Consider the following 25,489-nt stretch of genomic DNA (forward strand, 5'->3'; position numbering starts at 1 on the left):
TATTAAATAATAATGTTGCAAAATTTCATAGTACTTCAGAAAGTAATGCTAAATTAATATCAACCTTTGGGGTTTATTGCTATGAAAAATTAAACTACTGAATTACCAATAATACGAAATACGTTTTTAAAAGGTGTTTAGAGACTTATTTGAATTTCATTCTGGGCCACCCAAACAGGAAAACAGCTACAGAAAGAAAGTCATATCAAACCCTAGGAACAGAGACAGGTGGCAAGACTTTTGGGCCCAGGGGGGCTCTTACTGTGAAGGACTGCCCGGTGTAGGATGCTTAGCTCCGCCCTTTTAATGTATGGACAAGCTGCCAGTAGCTCTGCCTCTACTTTCAAGTGTAACAACTACAACTGATGTCAGATTTTTCTCATTAGCTCCTAGGTGAAAGCAGGGTAGCAATCAGGGCTAGGAACCGCTGGAGTAGGCAGGGCCATAGGAGTTGCTGGGGTAGGAAGGTCGCCTCCCTAGGTTTTGAGTGGTTCAGTTCAGTGACGCTCAAGGGTCAGAGCTGTCAGTTCACTGGGCGCATTTGCCCTCACGAACATCCCCGAGATTTTGGCGTGAGGGTGCCTATTCCTCATCTCTATCTGGTGTGGTGGAGCATACCAAAATCAATGAAGCGATTTACCAAAACCTGAACCATCCAGGCAGGGCTAACCAGATGAGACCTAGGAGAGGCCACCTCCATATCAATGTCTGGACCCTTAAATTGTTGATATGAACACTACTTTATTGACAGTTATAGTACCCAGTACCAGAAAATAGTTTTCTTTCTTTACCTGCTCTGGGTGACCAGTTAAAAAGCTGAGATAGCCCCGCCATCTTTGCTACTATGAGGGCAAGCAAGGCCATGGTGCAGAGTGATTATAAACAGGCCCTGCTGTAGACCCGTGGGGAGCGCCACTGTCAGCAGCGACACCTTCACCAGGAGTGGAACTTTCTGACTCACTATGAATGTGCGGTGATCACAGCTACGGTGAAAAACAGCTTCACAGACGCAAACTTCCTTACTCGCAAAGTTAGTTCTGTGCCTATGGCTCAACTCTGAACAAGTACTTTCCACTTTTAAAAAAAAGCCTTTGCACACGTAGCCTTAAGGGCCCAGACAGTCTGTAGGTAAAGGTGGGTAGCTGTTTTATTCCCATTCTTCAGATCAGAAAACTGACTGAGATTACGAGAGTTATCCTAGCCAGCGTTCACTGAGGGGAGCCAAACTTCAAATGTAGCTGCTGATCCCCGAAGCCAGTGCTTTTTCCATATAATTTCACAAAATATGTCCTCTGTGGAGCTACAGCCTGGAAGCCATCATAGTAAACCTCCCATTTCATGCATCCGGGACTCTGCATGGCCTGTCTGCTCAGAACGGTTCCACTGCGCTCTGCTCATGCAGGCCTGACAAACTGCGAGGCGGCCATACTCAGAGCTATCTACAGTGGACAAAACCATGTGCTTCCTTGGTAGAAAAACATTTCCACAGATGAGGAACTAGATCACTCGACTCGCCTGGGCTCGGTAGCCAAGTCTGGTCTTGCTTGTGGTGGTGTGGCTGCCCCACAAAATTATTATAACAGCACACAGTAAACTCCTTGCTCACAAATCACACACTATAAATTTGGGGTGTGTAAGAATTGTGTCTCTGCTTTGTTAGAAAAACCACTGAGGACCATCTCCTAGCAAGGATGCTGAATATGGGTTTTTAGCAGAAGGTGCTGAATGGAGAAACCACTCATTAATAAAACACTGGTACCTGCTGTTGGCCTGGTTGGGACATTGGGAAAGCAATGTTTTTGCTTAGTGAAGGACTCTAAAGCTTTTTATGGGTACATATGAGGGTCTTGGGCTGGCTTCTTTAGAATGGGCTCACCCCTCAAACAAGGCTTTTTCCACAACCCCACCGGCCTCCTGTCTGCATGTCAACATCGGGAAATGGGCTTAATTGTCACATCTTGTGAAAGCATGGCTGAGAAAGGGTAGTACTGACCTCGTCTATAGCTTTCTTATAGCTCTGTGACGAGAAGAACCCAATCCCGAAGAGTCCATAGGCAGGAAAACGCCGAAAGAAAAGTAGAGGAACCCATTCCCGAAGAGTCCACAGGCAGGGAAAAGCCGGAAGAAGAGAAGCAGGTTAGACACAAAATCGATATTGTTAGTAGAAAACTAACACAGACAAATAGGCAAAGAGAAGTGCAAGCCAGAGCGCTGCAAATTCCCGTCATTATTACTTAGCATCCTCCTTACTTTAAGATGATAAAATCAGTAAATGAACGAGACATTTATGCACATAACAGTGTCTCAGGACATCCAAACTGCTTTTCTGCTTTTTTTTTTCTCTTTTTCCTTCCTTTCCTTCAGTTTTAGTGCTGTCTGTCTGTCTGTCTGTCTGTCTGTCTGTCTGTCTATCTATCCATCTACCCACCCACACCTATCTATCTATCTATCTATCTATCTATCTATCTATCTATCTATCATCTATCTATCATCTATCTATCTGAGAAAATGTTTCATGTATCCTAGACTGGCCTTGGACTCATTATTCAGCCGAAGATGACTTTGAACTTCTGGTCCTCTTACACATTGTTTTATGAAGTGCTAGAGATCGAATCCAGGGCTTCATGTGTGCAGAATGAGCACTTAACCAACTGAACTATACCTTAACCCATATTCTTCTTTCTTTCTTTCAAGCTATTTGGTATCAGGTCCAAAGGAAACTGCACAGCCCCAGACTCTGGCACCTCTACTAAAGCAGTCAGAAGGGACAAATGGTGACTATTAGCTTGCTGGCCTCCAAGCTCCCTTGTTATCACACTACCTGTGGTTCCTCTCAGCTCTTCACAGCCTGCCTCCTGTCCCACACTCCTCCAGCTCAGGGGTTTCCCTCCCCAGCTTCTCACTCCCATACAACGCTGCCATTTCAGTTACGTGCTCATGCTCTCTCCTGTCTTCTCTTGGTTCCTCCCTCTTGCCTCTCTCCTGGCGTTCTGCCTGCATTCCTTTGTCCTCCTCTCTCTTTCACTCTCCCCTGCCCTCCTCTCATGGCCTGGTCCACTCTGCTGGTCATTTCAATGTACTGCTTTCTCTCCCCGCTCTGGACTCTTCCAGATGCCCCTGGCTATACTCTCTCATATCTACAATAGAAACTTTCTCCTCAGCCACACCTTGGAGCAGTCAGTCCTAAATTTATACATCTGATGCTGAAACCCTCAATTTATACACTTGGGTCCTTCATGGTTCAGCAATGGCTATGGATTTCAAGTCTCCAGGCCCTGTGTTACACCACGCTTACTAAGTTTTGGTTCAAACAGACCAGTTCATAAGGCATGACAAGCAGTGAAGAACCAGTCTGCCTCCATCTTAGTCTTGAAAGGCATCTTATAGTAAAGACAGACTAGGCTCACTTCTGTTTATGATTAAATCTGTTTCTCAAGGATGGGCTTACCCCACCTGGAACCTTAGCTACAAATGGTTCTGTACTGTGTGTTCCAGGAATGCCAATCTGCCTGTGTTTCAAAAAGTTGTTTAGAATCATCTTGCAACCCCACCTTTGTTCCAAAAGGTTTTATAACCACCTATGGCTACCTTGCTATGACCACCTTGTTCTGCCTACCCTGCAACCATGTCTTTGTTTCAGGAAGTCATTAGGACTCATTCCTTATGTTGTTCTGCTCCTGTAACCAAGCCATCTCCCCCTGACCTATGAAAGTCTTGCATTCCTCACATTCAATGCTGATCTCTTACCCCCTGCCTGAGGCAGTCCATGAGCACCAATTAAAAAGCTTGCTTTAATGAATTTGACTGTGAAGACTTGAGTTGGTGGTCTTCCTCCTCCGACCTTTGGGATTGACAGTCGCTGAAGACAGGGATGACAGTTCATGTGTGGAGGGTGGATGGCAGCAGCTTACAGGAAGAGCCTAAGTAGCCCTGACTGCTACTTTTAACATCTTTATGTCAAAGTGCTGGCAAACACTGTGAGATTGTGTGAGCTAGTTCTCTTCCTTTTTTAATTCTTTACAGGATTGCTGATGAGCAATAAAGCATCCAAAGTCAACAGAAGCAGCCAAGATCCATTCAGTTCCCCTCAATCATGACTTCCTTTTAGATGCTTCTAGCATACAGGGTTCCTATTGTCCTCTAGTTTTTGCTTTGAGTCATGACTGTAACCCCAATTACTCTATCTTAGGATTCTCAGGTAAACGAAAACATAGAAATTCTTAGGAAGGCTAGCACTCACAGCTGGTCGACTGGGCCGGGTGATGTCTCTGGATTCTTCTGGTTTCACCTTGGAAGGTTCATGGGGGAGCACAGGTGATCCTTCTGACTTACTGTTGGCTAGAGAAAAGAAGAGGGACAAGAAAGAGTGGACATGGCTCTTAGAAAAGGCTGCCTCATTCTGAGTAAGTGACTAGGCAAATCCATGTATTCGATGGAAAAACAACAATTACTCAAAAAAAAAAAAACAAAAAAACAAAAACAAAGTCAGACAGCTGAGGCCTGAAACCCAGAAGCCAACAGTAAGAATGAAAATCTGCAGTCACTATCAAGTGCTTTCTGTGTATTAGGCACAGTACTAAATGCTTTCTCTGTCGATTATTGCAATTAATCCTTGTTCCAAGCCAATGGTCTGGCACCATTTTCTTATTCTTCAGATAAGGACAGATTCAAAGATGACACCCCTAGCTCAAGGTGAAGAATAAAATGAGTTTTAAAGGAAGCTGAGAAGTGACCTGAGACCTTTAAGGAAGAAAGAATGATACAGGAACAGGGAGGTGTTGATAAAGGTGAGGGACCCAGGAATAGAGCTGGTGAGCCAGGCTGGGGGAGGCCCCCTGCAGCACAGTGAGAGTCGCCGTGTTATGTATGTCACATGTGAGGCCCCCTGCAGCCAGAGTGAGAGATGCCGTGTTATAGATGTCACATGTGAGGCCCCCTGCAGCCAGAGTGAGAGATGCCGTGTTATAGATGTCACATGTGAGGCCCCGTGTGGCACAGTGAGAGATGCTGTGTTATGTATGTCATATGTAGAGCAGCAGGCAAATCATGGCTGCATTTGCTATTTGCTAAGGGGCCACGAGGGGACTGGCATTTGTATTATGGGAGAGTGACCCACCAGCTTGTTAATAGTTATCAAACCGTGCTTCAGACAGCCTGTTCTCACTTATTGTGAGCACATTTATTCTCTGAAGGAAGTGACTTAAAAAGAGGGAATTTTGACTAGTTAGAACAGGGGTTTTCTGGGTATAAATTAATTGCACTATTGTCTTTCCATAGGTCTCTTCTTAGTGAAAACTAAGCAACGATGAAGCTTTTGAACTAAATATCAGACTATGTTTTTCTACTTATCTAATGGGAACAACCAAAATAATCAACCATGTGACTTTAAGGCAAAGGTATTTTCTTCTGTCTTGTATATTTACTTTATATTGACTTTTAGGAAATGTCATTTTGAGAAATACCCAAGATGATGAAGCACGCTTGGAACCCTGGAAGGGATGACTGGCGCCATGGGAACAAGACAATGGTGTGCATGAGTCTGCAAACGAGAAATCAAGTGGAAGTGGACATTTGGGGAACTAGAAAGTTACCACAGACAGGATTGTTGTTCACACTCTGATGTCATATGCACAATTAGGGACTCTAGCCCAGTGCCGTCAGAAGACACAAGCGTAAGACAGCAGACGAGTTGCAGTATCACACAACAGTGGCCACGCTGATGGCAGAGTTAGGAAGCAACCTCTCCTTTCCTCCCAAGCAGAAGAGGGTGGAGGAGTTACGAGAAAGCTTACCCCGAACTCTGGTTCGTTCACTAGATCCCGCTTGCGACCCGGGCTGAGAACCTCCTTGGGAGCTGGGCTGGGAGCTGGGAGTGCTGGAGCTGGAGGAACTGCCGCTGCTGGTCCTCTGCAAGGGGCTCTCCAGGACAGGCTCAGTTCTGCGGAGATCAGGATTGCTGCGTGGGCAGGAGGACACAATGGCCACAGGTCAACATCCAAAACAGCAAGGCCCTCACTCAACAACTCAGTAGCAAGAAAACAAACAACAAATAAAAATGAGATAAGGACATGAAGAGACATTTAAAAAAAGGACACACATCAAGCCATACATAAAAATGCTTAGCACCACCTTACACTTATTAAAGTGATTTTCTCAAAAAGAGGAATGATAGCCATTGCTGCTAAGAATGCCAAGAAGGAAAGCTTCATCCTCTGTTGGTGGGATGCAAATTAGTATATGAAAATTATTATGGAGATTCCTCCAAGAATTATAAACACAGCTACTACATGACCCAACAATTCAGCTTCTGGTTATATTGCTAGAGGAAATGAGGTCGTTGTGTTGTGAAGATGGGTGCATTCATTGTTGCATAGATGCATTCATAGCAGCAAAAGATAGAATCAGCATGCACAGACTGATAAAAAATGCAATATATTTTCATATATGTAGCAATATATATTCAATACATATGTCAACCACACAAGAAGACATGCACTACATGATCTCACATATGGAAAGGCACAACTCAGAGTAGCAGAGCTACAGTGTGAATTATTAGCAGCTCTAAGGTTTGGTATGGGAACTGTGAGATGTTAAGCAAAGAAATGTTTCAGTTAGACAGGATGAACAAGCTTTGAAGATCTATTGTACAGTGTGCTGCCTTTATTTAATATGTAAGCTTAAAGTAGAATTTTCTTTGAGAAAGGATCTCATTATATAGATTACTGTGGCACCACGTCCAGCTTTGAAGTAGATCCTAAACGTTCTCATCACAAAAGGTAATTATTTGAATTCACTTCACAGTTTATATGACTATTAAAAATCACATGGTACATATAAGTATATGTTCTTTCAATTTTGTATACATTACTTAGATTGTGGGAGGGTAGAGGCTGGGAGGGTAGAGGCTGGGAGGGTAGAGGCTGGGAGGGTAGAAGCTGGGAGGGTAGAGGTTGGGAGGGTAGAGGCTGGGAAGGTAGGCGCCGGGAGGGTAGACCCTGAAAGGGTAGAGGATAAGCTCCAAATTCAATTCTTGGGTCAATATACTATAGTACTAGCTCTAAGATGAGGAGCCCTAGCAAGAGATCTTCCTTTAAACAGTTCTCCCCATAAAACAAAGAAAAACCAACCTATAGTTCACAACCTCAGAAAATCTAGACAAAAAGGACCCTAAGAGAAACAAACATGGACCTACATAGGAAGGAGAAAAAGACAAGATCTCCTAAGTAAACTGGGGTGTAGGGGCCATGAAAGAGGGTAGAAGGGGAGGCAAAAAAAGGGAGGGGAGCAGAGAAAAATGTATATAGTTCAATAAAAACAATAAAAAAGAAAAAATAACAAAAAAGAGTTTAAAATGCCAAAAAAATTCCCAGTTCTTCCAGTATTCATTGTAAACAACTCGAAATATATGAAAAGGAAGAATAAGGAACAGAACATGCAATTCCAAGCTAGGAAACCGTCAACTGGATTTTACTATTTGGCAAATTATCAAATATTCAATTTTGTCTCTTACTTTTTTCTTCCTAACACTGTATAGTGAGCATTTTATTGTGATCTGAAAAGTGCTGGCTGTAAAACAGCCCATTATAAAGACAAATTGGTTTGGTCATTCTTCTACTATTCATCTGTGGGGCTTCCAACACATTGCTGTGATAAGCAACAGAGAACTGACCATCTGTCTGCACACCAAAGTTCAACTCTAGTTCCTAATTTTGGAATTCTTGGTTAAAAGGTCATGAATACTGTAAGCATACATGTATAAGCTAATATATAAAGATATTAGCAAATTTCACTGTAGTCTATGTGATTATCCTCTATGAAATTTTGTGCATATGTGTGCATGTGCAGGCATGCCTGCATGTGTGTGTGCATCTGTGTGTGTGTGTGTGTGTGTGTGTGTACGTGACTGTGGTGACCAGAAGGAGGTGTCAGTCTCCCTGCAGGTGAAGTGGTTGTAAACACCTGCTGTGGATTGTGGGAATTGGACTCCAGTGTTCTGTAAGAATGGCAAGTGTTCTGAACTGCTGAGCCATCTCTTCAGCCCCTCGCGTCCATCTTTCTTGACCCCAAAGAGCAGTATTATTCACTCACTCAGTATTACCATAATAGGAATGGGAGATAGAATTTTGTGTAAAAAGTATCATGTCTCACAATTTACTAATTTTGATGATATAAATTTAGAATTTATGACAATATTTACTCTATAGCATCTGTGGGAAGTGGGTGCAGACTCAACAGTAAAGCCGGCTGCATAGTGACTGCTGGTGACCCGAGGAGAACCAAGGATTCTTGCTGTAATAATGACGCTCTTTAACGTGCCATAGCTAATTTTCTGAGAACTGTTTGTATCTAAGGGGTTGAAATAAATTTGGGTCTTTAATACCCTTAAATTGGGAAACACTAAAAATGATCAATGCTTCTTTTCTAAGTATCTTACATGAAAAACACGCTATTTTTCATAAAAAACAATTGTCCCTAATCCTCAAATAGTGGCTTCTCTGCCACTCTTTTATGAAAGAGTGGTGATTAGGGAATTATTAATAAATTATTAAATTAATTACAAAATTTATTACGAACCAAATATACTATAGACCAAGAGTGGTGGGTGGCACTAAAGTTTCTTATACTGTTGGATTTTATGGACTGATGACGTCATCTTCGTTGTACTAAAAATATATTGAGAGGGTGGTGCTGGTACAGGCTCTGCAATGCTCTCTCATGTCGTGTGGTGACAGCCAGCACTCAGCTTCTTGTTCTATCTCGTTTTCCTTCTATGTTTCAGTCAAAATTTGGTTGAATCACGTCGAAACTGAGTCTTGTTGGATCAAAATGAGAGTTGGAGAAGGGGAGGCCAGGAGCTGTACTGTCAAGTGACACCATCGTCATGGCAACGAGATATATGTGGTAGAGACCAGAGTTAAGAGCAACTCCAAAAGAAATGTAAAAAGAGACTGTGAATGCCATTGGTGTTTGGGGAAGTGCATATACATTAGGGGTCGTGGGTGGTGGTATAGAGGAGTGAGGCACTCTGGGACTTGGGATAGCATCAGGAGGTCTGGACATAGCCCGAGTGTGACAAAAGCTGATGTCTTTCTTGTGCATGTGAAGCAGAGGCCAGCAAGGCAGTTCACCAAGTCTGCGGTAGGAAACAGAAAGTGAGCTGACTGGAAGAGAAGCGTGGTTGGCTAGCACTGGCTCTTAATGCTTGCTACCTGCCCTCCAAGGCGGGTCTGGTGTGGGTGCCAGCCTGGAGACAAACAAGGACAGACAGAAGACTGTGGGCATGTGAGGGGTCCTGGCTATTGGCAGGACTATCTGGGATACACATGCATCTTTGATGAAGCTCAGAGCTTCTTCCTGTGTGAGGCTAATTAGACCCCATGAGCATTCAACGCCTGACTTAGGCCTCATTAGCACAAGCCCTCTCTCCAGGTGCTGATTGCCATTCTTGCTGCTGAACTCTAAAAGAAATATTTCGTGTCTCTGTGACCACACAGACAATACGGGAACTTAATGTCTTTTCTACCCTACTTCTCTTTACTTAAAAATATGAGTAATAAGGACAAAATGCCATAGGCTATTTTTCTCTTCCTTATTATATATGTATGTATGGGCTGAGGGGTGAGAAGTAAATGTTCATAGAGGTTCAACTTCAAAATTCCACTGAGGAACGGATTTCCCTTATTCACATAGTAACCAAGACTACTTGGATCCAAGCATTTAAAAACATCAAAAATTCCAAATACGTTTCCTTAAATGCTAACTTTTAATTCACATTTTTCTACGCAGCAAACAATGATGTTTTCTCTATAAGACAAACATTGAGAGTGTATGTGGCAATTATTATATCTGTTGAACTGTAAAAAAAAAAACAAAATCAAAGCAGAAAATGAGGATTACAAAGTGATTTTGTGTCCACAGCCTTAGGCCAAGTCTTTAATTAACTGGCTGACTGCCAAAATTCTCTTTACTTTGATGACATAGCCAATAAGAAAAAAACCTAGTCAAAAGAAGATATGTTTGGGATGGGACAGGGAATTATTTTCTGAGATTAAACATTTAGCCACTGGTCTTTTGGACTGGGTGTTTCTGGCTTAATTTAAATCTTTTCATATTTCAAAAGTACTTGTTTGTCCAAATTTTAATTTGGTTTACGAATCAAAGCTAAATATTAAAGTGCCTAGAAGTTTTAGGATAGCAATATATTTATATGATCAATTGCAATCTTTATTTAAACTTTCCTGGTCACCCTTGTAGGATGAGGCCATTGGTACCCAGGAGCGGGTGAGACCTGCCTGTGGAGCTTGAACTTTAGCAATGCCCAGTTTCGTGGGCAGGAGACTGTGCCACACCCATCTTTACCCACAGAGGGAGCTGTCAAAAGGATGAGATGACACTGTTCCTAGATGAGTGGGGACACATTTAGGATACAAACAAGTTCCATAGGATCTCATCCCTTAAAATATAGTGGTGCCACAGGATAGCGGTCAATGCCTTCAAGATTCGGAGAGACTGGTACAGATCTATAAACAGCAGGGTGAGAAAGAGACAAAATGGTGTCTTATCGATTAGTGAGTGAGGAGTTCCCAGGGCAGACTATCAGAGTTCGAATCCTACTCCTACCACTTCTTCCTCTGACACACTGGCAATATTTTTGAGCTCCGTTTACTTCAGCTCCCCATCAATAAAATGAAGGTGATGAAAGCCATTGCCTTGGAACCATTACATGGTTTAAATAGTCAATATTTGTTAATGTTAGCTGGTAAGATGGCACAGTGGGTAAAGACACTTGCTGTCTTATCATGGCAACCTGAGTTTAATGCCTGGAACCCACAGATAACCAATTCCACTAAGATATCTTCTGATCTACACCACACACACACACACATACACACACACACTTTATTGAGTATTTGTAATGCAATGAAGATACTATGTCATACATAGTGCTTCAAGAGGTATTTATTAAATACTAAAATAGATATAAATTGCCTCAGGAACAGAAGACAAGGTCCTGAAAGGCCTGCCCACAAATACTTGCTGTTTTCACACAGCGAAGAGGTAAGATAGTGGAGAGGTATTCCTTTGGGAAGGAAGTATACCTAGAATAGAAGGTTCTGACTTTCTTGTATTAGCTACACACACTCAGGTGCACACTCTGGTTCCAGAATCTTCCATTTAGGGTACTACACAGTTACAGTTGATTCAAACCTGTTGCTTTCAGGTTGATATGGAATAGCTCACATTTGACAGTTACTATATTACGTCTTGTCCTTGGAATCTGGGATTCACTATTTTAAGTGGAGGAAACAAAATATAAACTTCTTAACCTTCAGGTTCTGTCTCCTTTCCTCTTTTGCTCACTCAGCACATAGTTTATTTCTTATTCACACCAGAATACTGACAAGAAGAACCACTTTCCTTGGGGGTTCTTTTCTGTGTGGTGACTTAGGGACCAAGGATTCTACTTTTGTTGAAGTATTACCATCTTGATCTCGAGGCTCCTAAGTTGTTCAGGAAGAGGAAAGAAGCCTTGCTGTTGAAACGTATGTAGAGTTGTGCATGTGGCTGAATGGATGGGTGTGCTTAGGGAAGTCAGAGTACAACCATAGATGTTCCTCAGGAGTCTTCCTTGGCCTGGAGCTCACCATAAGTGGCTAGAATAGATGGCCATTGAGCCCCAGGGATCCCCTGTCTACTGTTGGAATTGTAAGTACATCACCATACCTGACATTTTACTTGGGTTCTAGGTATCAAATTTATCCTTTCTTTAAGCAAGTTCACTTACATACTGACTCCAAGGCAAGGTAAGAAAGAGAGGCAAGGCTTAATTTATCCCCAAAGATGTGTGTAGCCTGACGAGCATGAGGTACATTTAGACTCATGGGTTCTGGAGTCAGTCCCTGGCCATTGGCAACACTTGGTCCTAAGCCACACATAGTCTTGGACATATGCCATTATCATATATTAGTTAGCTTTAGCAAATGAAATAACAAATAACACAAAATGTCCTGAATCTGTTCTCTACTAAGCTCTGTAATTTTCACCGAAATATACTCTAACTTTGCTAGTTTTCTCGTTTCTCTTGAGATTCACTAAAAAGGTGGTAAAGAAATTAAAGGAATGTTGACTGAGTATAGGAAACACAGCTTAGAAGCATGAGAAAGCAGACAAATCGCTTGATGAATGATTGTCTGTTGGCCAGAAGCAGAAGAACCATGAGGAATTGGGGAGGAGGCATGAGTCCCAGTGTTGATTACCCCGTGAAGTTCCTTTCCATGCCCAGGGCTTAGCCATGACCCCACTATAATGTGAGAGAAGGCTTCCAAAACCCTGTGCATTTGTGTCTTCCCCTTTGAAATTCTAATCTGAGATTGACAAAACTGAACATGAACAGGGAAGAGCTTGGGGAGTGAGAGATATAGCTGAATGGGCTGCTCAGGGAAGTTGTGTGAGGGAGCTCAGATCATAGAACTTTTTGGTTCTCTTGCAGAACTGTGAGAAGTAATGGCCTGTCACTTAGGTCCAGCCAAGAGTCAGGGCTGTTTCCTTCTCAGCAACAGCTCGGGAGGCAGGGCATCCCACCAGATGGTTCAGTCAGCAAAGCGCTTACTATGCAAACACAAAGACCTGAATTTGGAGCCTCATAACCACCTGGAAAGTACAGTAGCACCATCTATAATCCCAGGGCTGGGCAGGCAGGGATGGGAGCATCTTTAGCTGTCCTAGCTACAGCAGTGAGAAACCCTACCTCAGAAAACAGGATGGAGGGCCATTGAGAAGAACACTGGACACTGATGTCTGAATACACCATGGAAAACTTGTGGGGGGTTCTCTCCTAATTTGATATGGGTTCTGAAGATAAAACTCAAATTGCCAGGCTTATGCAACAATTTCCTTTAACCACTTCTAAGAGCCATATACCACCCAGTGAGTCACATTCGGTCATGTGGAGATGAATGTTGGCGGAAGCAAGAGTGTTCTGTGGACTGTCACACATGAAGAGATGGGGAGTCTCCACACTCTCAGCCCAAATCTTTGGATGTGCACTGTAGGTGGATAACCACACACTCTTAGGGGCACTTCTCGGCTGTCAGTGGGCAGACACTGGTCATCATCTCTCATAGAGTTCACATCCTTTTCACATATATAGTATTTAAGTATCCCAAAGGAAACACTTACCGTTTACAGGTTACTGACTATCAAATACCCATTATCTTGTACCTGAAATGTTGTTAAAAACATTTCTGAGGAATTAAACAGCTGCTTCTTACTTGACTGTAATAGCAAGTCCTTCTGTTTGGTTAAAAGAAAAGTACTTAAGGTTGGGATGATGCTTCATCTAAGCATCCAGATTCCAAGCAACTGGCCTAATCAGGACGCACTGGTGACTGGAAGAGAGGGACTGATAAAGCTCAGCCTGTGCCCAGTGCTAGCATGCCTCTGTCCCCTGCCCACAGCTCTCAGCGAACATAGGGTTGCTTAGCTACACCAGTTAGGCACAGATCTGACTAGCTGCAGAAGAACAAGGGATTCATAGACTCCTACAATTTGCAGCTCCACTTAGAATGAAGTAAGAACATTTCCCCCAAAGAGATTCTAAGTCAATTGCTTCCTCCTTTTGGGAATGACCCCTTCCTAAGGTCTTTCATGGGAAGAGTTAAGATCAAAAGGATTCTGTATACAAACAAAACCATAAGTGTCCCCATCCTCCTCCTTTCTTCCCTTCCCTCTTTGTGGTCTTTCTCTCATCATGAGCACAGTGAAGAAGAAAACAGCCTGCCCTAATGCATCCTTTTTATAGCCTCAGCAGAGGCCACTGGCTATTTCAGTGGATCCTAAAAACGGATGCATTCATCGTGACAGATCCAAGGGAAACTTGATGAACGACAGAAGCAAACAGCAGCTGTTGCCACATTAAGTCTGCCCAGATACTGTGTAGGCACTGTTTACTTCCCAGCAGCCCTTGAGACATCTGCACCAACCAGCAGAAGTTGGATGCACCCTCCTGATTATAGGAATATGCATTGGATGGAAAATCCTGGAAAGACATAGAGTAAATCATGGAAGCATTACTGTATTGCAGAGACCCTGTATAACTCCAGCAGGGTGACTTCCTGATCAGAGCTGGTTCTGTCAGGGACAAGCTACAGAGTTTCTGGAGTTGCTGACTGTTTCCTAGGGAAGAGCTTTGTTGTGTTTAGTGGCTCTTAGAGCACATTTCTTGACCCGGCACTACACTCCAACTCTGAAATCCTTCTTCCGGCCCCACGACTGCTCTCCGAAGCAAAAGTATGCAATGCTGCAGCCACATCTGTATTTCTAGGTTTGTGCCCAAATTTTAAAAACCTCATAGTGAAGTTATAAAAGGCCATCAAAGTCGACAGTCCAGGTGACAAGTACACATACTTCAGGAATGAAGATCAGAGACATTCTTTAGGAAAGCAGGCATCTTGGCTAGTCATGGTGACCTCTCTCCCCTTACCTTGCTCTGATTGGTTGAGATCCAAGTCTGGGGCCCAGAGCACTGCCATTCCCAGGGGAATTCTTCCTGGCTAATGCTGGGGATATAGAAGTTGTTCTTTGAGGCACCTGGAAGAAAACCGGAATTGAAAATTATTTCCCATAATACAATGCAGGTAGCCTACTGTCTGAAGAGCCTTCTCCTCTTGGAAGGCTGGCTATAAGTTACAGAAGTTGCCTCCTTTAGGAAGAACTATCTGCAATCCTCCAGTGAAACAGCTAACTCCAAAACAAGCCAAGGGACTACCTGCTGTCAAGAGTCAAGGAGGGCTGCTCCACAGCTATTAAGGTCATTTCAATCTTTTTTTAAAAAAAATATTTATTTATTTATTTATTATGTATACAACATTCTGTCTGTGTGTATTCCTACAGGCCAGCAGAGGGCACCAGACCCCATTACAGATGGTTGTGAGCCATCATGTGGTTGCTGGGAATTGAACTCAGGACCTTTGGAAGAGCAGGCAATGCTCTTAAACTCTGAGCCATCTCTCCAGCCCCCAGGTCATTTCAATCTTAAAACAGCAGAGGGCGCACTAATGACCTTGACTTACTGAGCTATAAGAAACTACCTTCTCTTGTTTGAACAAGTGGTAGCTAGGGGAGATCTCTGTGCAGTGAGCACCCTTACTCCTGTGGACACAGCAGGTGGGAGATCTCTGTGCAGTGAGCGCCCTTGCTTCTGAGAAGTGCAGTTGGTGGAAGCTGCACGGGGACAACGCCACATTTCGCTTTAGCTCACAGCACAATGAACAAATAGATTATGAACTCTAGTGAAGAGCTAGGGCACCAGTCTAGACCTCGACAATAAATCACATGCTGGGGAGCCTGAAGAAGCTATCTCTTTATTACTTACTTTTTAATATTTGTGTATGTGCAAATCCCTGCATGCATGTATCACACATTTGTGCTGGGTGCCCGTGGAAGCTAGGAGAAGGCATCTGATCTCTAGAACTGGAGTTCCAGGTACTTGTGAACCACCCAGTGTGGGTGTGGGGAAATGACCCAGGGTTCTCTCAAGAGCAGAAGTGCTCTGACCGCTGGGTGATCTCCGCAGCTCTTACCGCTCTTATAACATGAAAACACAGACTGTTAAACTTCCTAAACAAGCTACTGTTGTTAAATACAACCCCACACCTCAAACACTGTGTTTTGGTGGTTAATTAGTAAATGCTATTTATAAAACAGAATTAATATTGGAAATACTAGAAAGGTCTTCAAAATGCCTGTGTGAGGACAATACGGCTGGGAAGAATAGGACAAGTATTTATTATTAGATCAGCCGGGAGAGTGCAGAGTAGCTCAAAGGTGGCTTCTCTTGCAAAGCGTACAGACACCTGCTTGTGCGCTCAGGTATTATGCAAAGGGAGTTCATTTTTTTTTTTACAAGAAACACACAAATATTAGTGCAAAAGATGACTTTCAATGTAAGTGTTATCCTCTATTTTGAAAAAAATGTTTTGTTATAATTCATTTTAACACAAAGTAGAATCAAGGAACCAAAACAAAATGGTCGAATTGGTACAATACCTGTTCAAATTAAACCCTACTGCCGTTATTTCCCCGCTTTCTTTTTGTAAATGAGAACATTTGGAGAGAAGGGCTCAATAGAGGACCAAACCCTTTCTGCATGTCTACCCGCGTGGTTTTAGAGAGCAGCTCAGCCACTTCTCCTTCCAGGTCTCAACACTGTCCCTGTTTCATTGTCAAAATGATGGCAATCCTGTTGCGATTCCCACTTCAGAGGGAGATAATGATTGCTTGTAAATCATTAAAATTACTTTATTTTTTTTTGCAAATTATGGGACATTCTAATTATCACAGCTTCATCGTATGCTGAGCTCAGGAGAAAAGACATTCATGGATCAGGAAAGAATCTGTGATGAAAATGTTAGAATTTTAAAGACATCCAGGTTGACTGTAGACATATTCTAGAATATTGCTTGGAACGAAAGAAAAGAATTCAAGGTTGTTCTGTAGAGTGGGAAAGCTAGTCATTTCACTCTGAAGTCCGATCCTTTGTAGTAAGGCTGGGAATAAAGTACCCCTTAGCTTAGAGGGAGCATTCCTTACATGGAGCCAACTGAAATGCCCAAAGGCATTTGTATGTATGTGTTTTCATATGTGTGTGCATGAGTGTGACAGCCCTGTGTGCGTATACCTGTGGAACTAAGGGTCAGTGTTGGGTAGCTGCCTCTGCTTGTCTCTCTGTCTCTGTCTTTGTCTCTCTCTCTCTCTCTCTCTCTCTCTCTGTGTGTGTGTGTGTGTGTGTTTGTGTGACAGAGTATCTCACTGAACCTGGAGCTCACCAGTTTATAGACTTTCTGGCTATGGGTCATCTTGTTTCCACCTCCTCAGGACTAGGGTTATAGACATATGTCACCGTGCCTGGCTTTTATGTGAGTGCTGGAGTCTTGAACTCAGGTCCAGTACCTATATGGCAAGCACTTTACTGACCGAGTCTCCTCTCTACAGGACCCAGACCATTTCCTGAACCTTCAAAATCTGGTTGAGTTTTGTGCTGTTAAATATAAGAGTAAGTGAATTTTCTTTTGTTTCTTTGGTTTGTTTAGCTATAGATGCAATGATCATTGAAAATATCCACTAGTCTGTCTTCTAACAGGAACAGCAAAGCGGTCTAGAGTGTTTGGGGTTGCGAGTTCCAGTTCTGTGTGAAAACTTCACTTCCCTGTCACTCATACTGAGTCTCTGCCACCATGGGAAAACAAAGATCAGAAATGACTGCCTAAGACTTAGCTTAGAGAAGGGGCAATGGCAGCTGTGAGGAGGGAAGGGCCTAGGCACAATCGTGTTCTTCAAATTGTGAAAAGGATGGAGTAGTGGTGGGTGCTGATGGTGGTAGTGACACAGACACACCCAGCATGGAGGACACAGACACACCGCAGCGCTGACGTTACCTTTGGTGGAATATCTTCTTCTTGTCGTAGCCAAGAGCTTCGGTCGAACTTCTCAATGCGAGTCGGGAGAGGAGGGTTTTCTGAGGTGGGATCTGAGTTCTGGCGTGGCATCTCAACCCTGTGAGAGGTCACATTCAGAGCCTCCTGGAACCCAGACAGGCCCTTTGTGGGTTGCTCGTGCACTGACTGGGAGACGGTCAAGGCAGGTCCCTGGGATTTTACAGCTACCAGCTGTGGAATCTAAGCAGACAGCACAAAGTCAGCATTATTAGAAGCTCATAGGTCGAAGGGACAAGAAGTTCTGCATGCAGGCGTTGAATTCGTCAGAGCTATTGACAGGGGAGTTTTCAGTTAGCAATAACTGCACTTGGGATGAGCCTCACAGGCCGAGACCCTCCTTCTAGTCAAGGCTGCACACATGCTTCTTACAGCCTCCAGAATCTTCAGTTTAGAAAACACGGAGGGCTTAATCAGGGATCCTGGCAGCAGGCTTGATGTTTTCTCTGGAACAGCTGAGAAGTCAAGGAGTAGTGTGGTGGTAGTGACAATAATTACCTTTATTCAATATTTCTTGGACAGCAACACAAGCTGTTTTATAAGCTATTTTATGCTCCCTCTTGTAAAGTCCTTAGCTCTGACTTTAGATACATTGTTTTGTGGACGAGGAAATGCTCTAAATGGCTTTTCTTTCCAGAGCTCACTGAGTCCACAGGGGTAGACACAACCAGTCTCCTTTCAGACTTGAGCAATCCCAGGTGGAAAGAGATTAAGTAGATTTCACCGCTGAGCTGAAGGCCAGCATTCCATTCCTCAGAGCCCATGCATCTGACCTTTATTGTGTACTCTTTCTTCCTTATGTGTTTCTCCCCGCGCCCTGTGTGTGTGTGTGTGTGTGTGTGTGTGTGTGTATGCAGGTGCACATGTATGTTTAGAGACTGGAGGTCAACTTCAGAATGTTTACCTGGATTATAGTCTGTCTGACTCTCTGACTCTCTCCCTCCCTCCTTCTCCCTCTGTTTCTTGAGACAGGGTCTCTCTGTGTAGCTCAGGCTGGCCGTGAACTCAATGTAGTCAAGTCTGGCCTTTAACAACGTACAGAAATCCACCTGCCTCTGTCTTCTGAGTGCTGGGATTATAGGTTTGTCTTACACATGGCCGTCACTTTGTTTAAAACAAGGTTTCTCGCTGGCTTGGCCCTGGCCAACAAACCTCAAGGGTTCTCTGCACCCACTTCTCCAGTGTTAGGTTTACAAGCATGCACTACCATGCCTGGCTTTTTTATGTGTGTTCTAGGAACTATACTTGGATCCTTGTATGGCAAGTACTTTGCAGAATGGCTTATCTCAGGCCATGCAGGACTGGCTAACACTGCTGAGAATATACACCATCCCCGGATGCCAGGATGTTTCTTGAGGAGTTATTTCAATAGTAAGGCATACAGTGCTGTGGTCCATGCAGGGATGACTTCTGGGATTTTCATTTGGCCTCTTAAGAAGAATCACCCAAATCCAGGCCCCAGGGAGCCCTTCACTCCTACCTGTGCTGCTGCAGTCTGTGACTACTGAAGCCTGCTCTACCACAGCACTTACACTGCATTCACTATTGGAGCCTGAGTCCATCTCCGGGCCTGGCCTATAGTCCATGAACCGTGACTCGGAAGAAAAAGGGATCTAGAGTGTTTCCTAAATTAAATCGCTAATTCAAGCTGTATTGATTTCCTGTTGGTTTGTACAATGACCTGCCAAGCCCTCTTTTGTCTGCAATTCCTGTTGGAGTGTTATACTGACAAGCAAGGAAATCCTCCGTGCTTGGTTCTGTTCGGCGTCAGCCGGAGAGACCTTGCAATGTTCATGTGGATGTAAACACCATTAAATATATTAAATAACATTAAAACAAAACACAGTAAAAGTATCTAGTAAAAAACCCCAACTCATTTGAGCAGACCATTCCAAGCACCCTAAACATTGAAGCACCCGAAGAATGCTTCCATAGAAAGTCTATACTTTTCTTTCCTCGTTATTTCAGAAGGCACACTTCCTCAGAGGGCTCCCCTTTCACAGGGCAAAGGTTGAAGGTTTTAAAAAGAAGGCAAACCCTTGTTAAATGTCCCCTTTATAAAAGTCTGCAAGAGATAATTATGTACAGATAAAAACAATCAGGGGAAGGTGTATTAAATTGGTTGGTGCTGAGACAGCTTGAATTTCGTTCATTACTGCCAACTTAAAACACAAAAGCCTTGCTTTTTTTTTTTATCATTATTCTTTTAAGTTCCGGTTCAAACACCAGTGCATATTTCAAAGGTGACCTGAAGACACACTGGAGAAGCCTCACTGCAGCTGGGTGCCGGGAAGGAATTAAGATGTTTGTGTGAGCAAGCTGTATACCTTTTCCCTATAGAATTTCCACATCCTATTTCACTTGGAATTTCATCTATGCAGACATAGCCAAATGTCTTCACACAGTGCTTCTCAGCCTCTAAAGGGCACCAGAATCAACCCGGAAGGCTTTTAGAGTCAGCCTGGCAGGCCTGACCCTGAGTCCCTGGTCACCAGAGCTGAGGCAGACACAGGAGTATGCATTTTTACTGAACTCATGGGTGCTGCAGGTTGCTGGCCTGGGAAGTGTGCCTGGTCTGATCCTGAGTCCCTGGTAACCAAGTCTGAGGCAGTCTTGGGAGTGTACATTTTTACCACATTCATGGGTGCTGCAGGTTGCTTAACTGGGGGATGTGCCTGGTCCAACCCCGAATCCCTGGTGATCAGGTCTGACACAGACACTGGCGTGTGTATTTTTACCATGTTAATGGTGCTGCAGGTTGCTGGCCTGGCGGGGGGCATGCCTGGAGAACCACAGACTAAGAAGGCACATATCTATTTCACCAAGCCGATTTTAGTGCTCCTGTTGAGATTTCCACCCATGTTTCAAGGAAAGGAAGACTATGTGTACATAGTCTACCTCAGAGATCTATATATGAATTTTAATTCTCCTGCTTGTAGCTACAAGAATGCATGTCCCCATCCTGCAGCACTTGCAAGGTTCTCCACAGGAGCCACTTTACCAAGAAGTGACCTTGAAGTTGACTCAATGTCAATCACTCTATCTCCACACCTGTGTTCTTGAGCCTCTCAACGCAGAGAGGCTTCAGTCCCTCTGAATGCCATGCTAAGAGTCTTTACATCTTTAGTCTGATGTCATGCTAGAATCGTCTAGACTTTTAAAGCTTTGCTGGGTACAAGTGTCCACTAGAATAGAAGAGACATTATACCTGGGGGTCAACAGGTCTGAGCATTGGGGGTGTCCGAGCAGGCTGAACCCCACTGATGCTGAAGGACTCCGATCTTGGGGGCAGGTTGGGGTCAGAGATCCTGTTGGCGACCTTGTGAGGCATGGCAGGCGAACTCTGTCTATTTAGTCTTGAGCGTTCTTCTACCTAGCGGTCAAAGGAAAAGAAAGCCTCAATGCCCAGAAGTTGGTGCCTTTTCCAGTAAGGATTTCCTGTAATCTCCCACACAGGGATTTTTATGTCCCTCTGATGAATTCAAAGAGCCCAAACGTCATTTTTGTTTGGCAGTAAAATCTTTTCTCTTCTCCATCCTTTCCTTTTCTTTTCTCCTTTACTTTCTCTGTCTCATGGAAGTTCTTCCGGTAAACAAAGACATGCAAGACACTTGAGCCCTTCCGTTACCCTTTAGCTTGTCTTAGTTCAGCTAACTGGGCATTCACAGCCTGCTAAGCATTTGTCTTGTGCTCCTTGGGTTACTATCCTGCTGATTAGTCACAAAGCCATGCACACAGGGAAATGGTGTACACTGCAGATAATCAAAGGGGACTATGGTGAGCAGCAATGCTACAGCAGCAATGCTACAGCTGAGGGGAAGATACAAACCTGCACTGGGCGGACTCAGGAGACGGGGGCACGAGCCACATGAGGACTGAGGGAGAGGTGCATACCGAAGCTCTGTGCTTCTCTGCATGTTGTTGATAGGCACGGGGGCGTCCTGGATGCTACTTAATGGCATGCCTGTCTTACCCAGACTTCCTGTATCATTTTCTTTTTCTCCTCAGGGCCCTTTGCTTTCAGTTGTCTCTCCCTGTTACCCAAAATACACTGCTCCTCCCATGCTTTCTGTTCCCAGCAGGACTCTGATGCCCCGCTCCCTCCAACTCCCTTCCTGCTGCTCACCTTCTAGCTCTTCCCCCTCTCCCCAACCCCTGCCCCTTCTCTTCCCACAACCCATTTCATTTCCTTGTCACATCCTCTTCTCCAGGGTTTTTCTCAGCCTAAGGACCTCCCAGAAGAAGCTCAGAGAACAAGTGGCTCTATTTAAGCAGATAAAAAGTCACTCTCAGTCAGTCCGTGTTTATAGCAGCAGATGGACCGCCACAAGGATGACTTGAGAGTTAAATAAACAAGATGGATATCAACAATCAAGATGGAAGACCTTGATCAACTCCAAAGGGCCTAGACTCTTGCTCGGGGTTTATCTTATTCTGTCCTATGTTTCTTTAGAGTCAACATAATGTTTGTGCCTCTCAAGCATGCAACACAATGCCACACACCATTCTCCTCACCCTGCCGGCTCATTAAAATGAGTCCTTAACTCCCTTCCATTGACTCAATATTCAGGTCTGTCTGTCTGTCTGTGCCAGCTAAGCTTTAAATTTTCTTTGTTTCTTTCCTTTCTTTCTTTCTTTCTTTCTTTCTTTCTTTCTTTCTTTCTTTCTTTTCTTTTGTTCTTTCTTTCCTTCTTTCTTCTTTCTTCTTTTTCCCCTCTCTCTCTCTTCCCCCCTCCCCTTTTCTCTCTTTTCTTTTTTGTCTGATTTGAAACAAAATTAAAAATTCCTACTAATTCTTATCTTCCTTACCCTATTTTGAATCTTTCTATAGACAGGCCCGATTTCCTATTCCTAGTAAGTCTGTTTTAACCTCAAACATTTAAACATGCTTCATTAAGCCACAGATTAGGAAACGGCTCTCTTGCCTCTCTGTGATGTAATTTGAACATCTCTTCCCCCACTATGACTTTGTGGGATGTGTCTGATTGGCCTCCCCTTGACTTTGGTTTTGAAACTTCAAGTCCTACAAATTCACCACACACCCAATTATACTAGCCACAAAAGCCCAGAGATATAAACTAGGAAATATTTACTTTGTGAGTGCATAAAGCATTATATCAGCAATAATTACCTGGCCATGTACTGAGCAGAAAAGTAAAGCCAGCTATCATTTCAAGACCTCAAAGCCCCAAGAAGACGGCAACAGCCAAGCCAAGTATCACTTCTAAATCCCAGACTTCATGCAAGAAAAGAAAGTGGCTATTCTTTGACCACTGCAATTCCTTATCTCCTCACTCCCTAAATGTTTGTGCTCAGGAACCCTGGGGAGTAGAAACAGTTCAGAGAAATACCTGGATTTCTACACTCTGGACAGCCAAAATCCCAAACTCATGGTGCACTGTGGTATAAAACATGAGCATATAACCATACGTTCAGAATCAAATGTATTCAGAGTGAGGCATACTTGTAATGATTATTAGTGTTAGTTTTACTGTCAGATACAGGGCAAAAAGTGAGGACCGATTTCACAGGGAACTTGTGTGCCTGATTAGTTGTGTAGAGAGAGAGAGGTTACTAAGCAACTGCTGGACTAATTTCAGTGCTTTCTATCAGTTCATGCATTAGAGTCTACCTTTGTATGTCTTAATCTGCCATAGTCCACGTCCATGAAATAATAACCAGTTGTTAATTCCAAGTCAATGATGTCAACGTGGGTCAACGTGCTGAATTTTATATGGAGGCGTTTGGACAACAAAATGGTAAAGCCATGAGAAGGTTGTACTATTAGGGCATTTGACTACACATTCAAAAGATTTTTATGTTTACTTTGTGTGTGTGTGTGTGTGTGTGCGTGCGCCACAACACGTCAGAGGTCAGAAAACAACCTCTGAGAGTTAGTTCTCTCCTTCTACCTTGTAGGCTCCAGGGACTAAACTCAGGTTTCTAGGCTGGGAAGCCAGCATTTTCAGTTGAAGAGATATCTTGCTGGCCCTGACTCTATTTTTGTCTCTAGAAAATCTTGCCTTAAAGCACTAAGGATGGTTGGGACACAGATGTGCTTAGCACCAAAATTTCCCCTTAACTACGGGAGGAAAGACAGCAAACCAGACATTGGAAATAGCATTTCCCAGAGAGAAAGCTGAGTGTTCTTAGACAGAGAAACCCTGTCCTGAGAAAACAAATAAACAAAAAACAAAGTGGCTCCTCCCCATAGCAAAGCTAAGCAAAGCTAAACACAGCTAAGGTGGGCACAGTCCAGACCTACTTCCCTCTGCTTGAGGAGAGGTAGAGGATTTGCTCCATCCTCCTGCTGCCAGGGAGATGGGAAATACCAGGGGTCTTCAGCAGGGTGCAGTATGACTCTGTGAATAAAGTGCTTTTTGCACAAGCGTGAGGACCTAATTTCAGTTCCCCAGAATCCCAGTATCCAGATGTGGTGTCTCTGCAGTGCACATCTGTAATCCCAGTGCTTTTGTGGCACATTGGGAGCTGGAGACTGGAGATCCCTAGATGCTTCCATACAAACTCCCCTCTCATATACAGCAGTGACCAGCGTGCATTGCAGAAAGAAGACATGATACAGCGCTGAGAGGGTTTAAAGATTATTCCATGCAACGATCATGTAAACAGAGCATCCTGCTGCCCACTGCTGCAAGTTAAAATACCATTTGGAGTGGTAACGGGTGACTCAGACCAACCGGTGCCATTTTAGTGCACATGAGAAAGCAAAAGAAATTTCTATCATCTGAAAGACGAGAAAAATGCTTAAGTTCTGTTGATGGACGGACACTACACCATACTAACACTTCCGCAGGGCTATTCTGACTTCCTTTGAAATTAAAAAAGAGTGAGAGAATTTGAAAAGAGTGAGCTTGCCTCAGCAGCCTTTCAATGCAGACATTCACATTCCTTTCTGGATGAAATCTGAAAATCAAAGCCTCTGTAACATCCAGACCCAATAGAATACTAAATCAAAGGGAGAAGGGGTTAGCCTGACAAAGATTCCCAAAGCTCAAGTAGCCCTGGTACTGGGTCACTGCGTTGAAGGGGCGGAGACAGGAGGACCACCGGGACTTGCTAACTGCCAGCCTAGCTCTAGCTTCAGCGAGAGAGCCTGTTTTAAGGAATAACTCATATTTTCCTCTGGTGTTTACACATGCATGTGTTGGTGCATGCATCTGAACTACACCACACACACACACACACCAGAAGCTGAAGCATTGCATCACATTACTGATGAAAACTTGTCAATTTGGAATGAAGTTGGACAGAGGATTAATCTAAAAAGGAAGTATATGGTTTTGAAGATAGATTGATAGTTATTTAGAGACCAGATTATGTTAACTACACAAGAAGAAAAGGCCAAACATGAAATTGACAAAAGAATATCCCCACACATGTTTAGAGCTATATTAAGTCCCAAGGAAGAACACTGGTGGCTGGGAAGCCTGGTATCTTGAATTATGTCACCCACTAGATGTGGCTCAGATTTGTGGTGACCAGAGACCCTCACATCTGGAGTGTTTGATGGCGCAGCTGTGCTGTGCTGTTTGTGTGTCCAGCTGTTAGTCTTTTACTGATAGGAGCCTGGGCTGGAAGCAGGGGAGGCAGAAGGTCTATGATACTGTCTTAATGGTACCAGTAGAGATTTGATGCCGGGAGAGCTTCTGAGAGCCCAGAAACTGTGAACTAATTATCAATAGAGAGGATAGGCCAGGGAACTTAATGATGGCAACAGACACACAGCAGAGAGCAATGAAGCCAAGGCAGACAAGCTCAAATCGGAGCTTGCTAGAAGCTGATGGAAAGAGGCGGAAAGCACAGCACACTCTTCTCTTTCTGGGCATGTTCTAACATGGAGAGCTGCCTGTGAAGGAAGGAACTTAAGGATGCTTTGCAAGGAGTTTTGTGAGCTGCAGGTGTCCCTTTCCTAAACTTCTGCTAGGAGCGAGGAACACTGAAAGCTGGGGGTTGTGGTCACTGGCTCTTTGCTG

The 25,489-nt window shown here is 43.7% G+C and overlaps 1 protein-coding gene across 6 annotated transcripts in view; it reads right to left on the reverse strand.

The window, feature by feature from the left end:
• Positions 1–25,489, reverse strand: part of Tnik (TRAF2 and NCK interacting kinase) — a 385,833-nt gene that overhangs the window by 42,448 nt on the left and 317,896 nt on the right. For 4 of the 6 annotated variants that reach the window (XM_057756803.1, XM_057756801.1, XM_057756800.1 and 1 more), the window contains 6 exons: positions 20,704–20,868; positions 17,439–17,678; positions 14,486–14,592; positions 5,793–5,956; positions 4,241–4,338; positions 1,994–2,017 (listed from right to left, as the gene is read on the reverse strand). In XM_057756803.1, the coding sequence (XP_057612786.1) occupies positions 1,994–2,017; positions 4,241–4,338; positions 5,793–5,956; positions 14,486–14,592; positions 17,439–17,678; positions 20,704–20,868 (798 nt within the window). The remainder of the gene's footprint in view (positions 1–1,993; positions 2,018–4,240; positions 4,339–5,792; positions 5,957–14,485; positions 14,593–17,438; positions 17,679–20,703; positions 20,869–25,489) is intronic. The other 2 variants (XM_057756804.1, XM_057756802.1) reach the window with 1 other exon arrangement.

Source organism: Chionomys nivalis, chromosome 24, assembly GCF_950005125.1.
Source record: "Chionomys nivalis chromosome 24, mChiNiv1.1, whole genome shotgun sequence".
Taxonomy (NCBI): Eukaryota; Metazoa; Chordata; class Mammalia; order Rodentia; family Cricetidae; genus Chionomys; species Chionomys nivalis.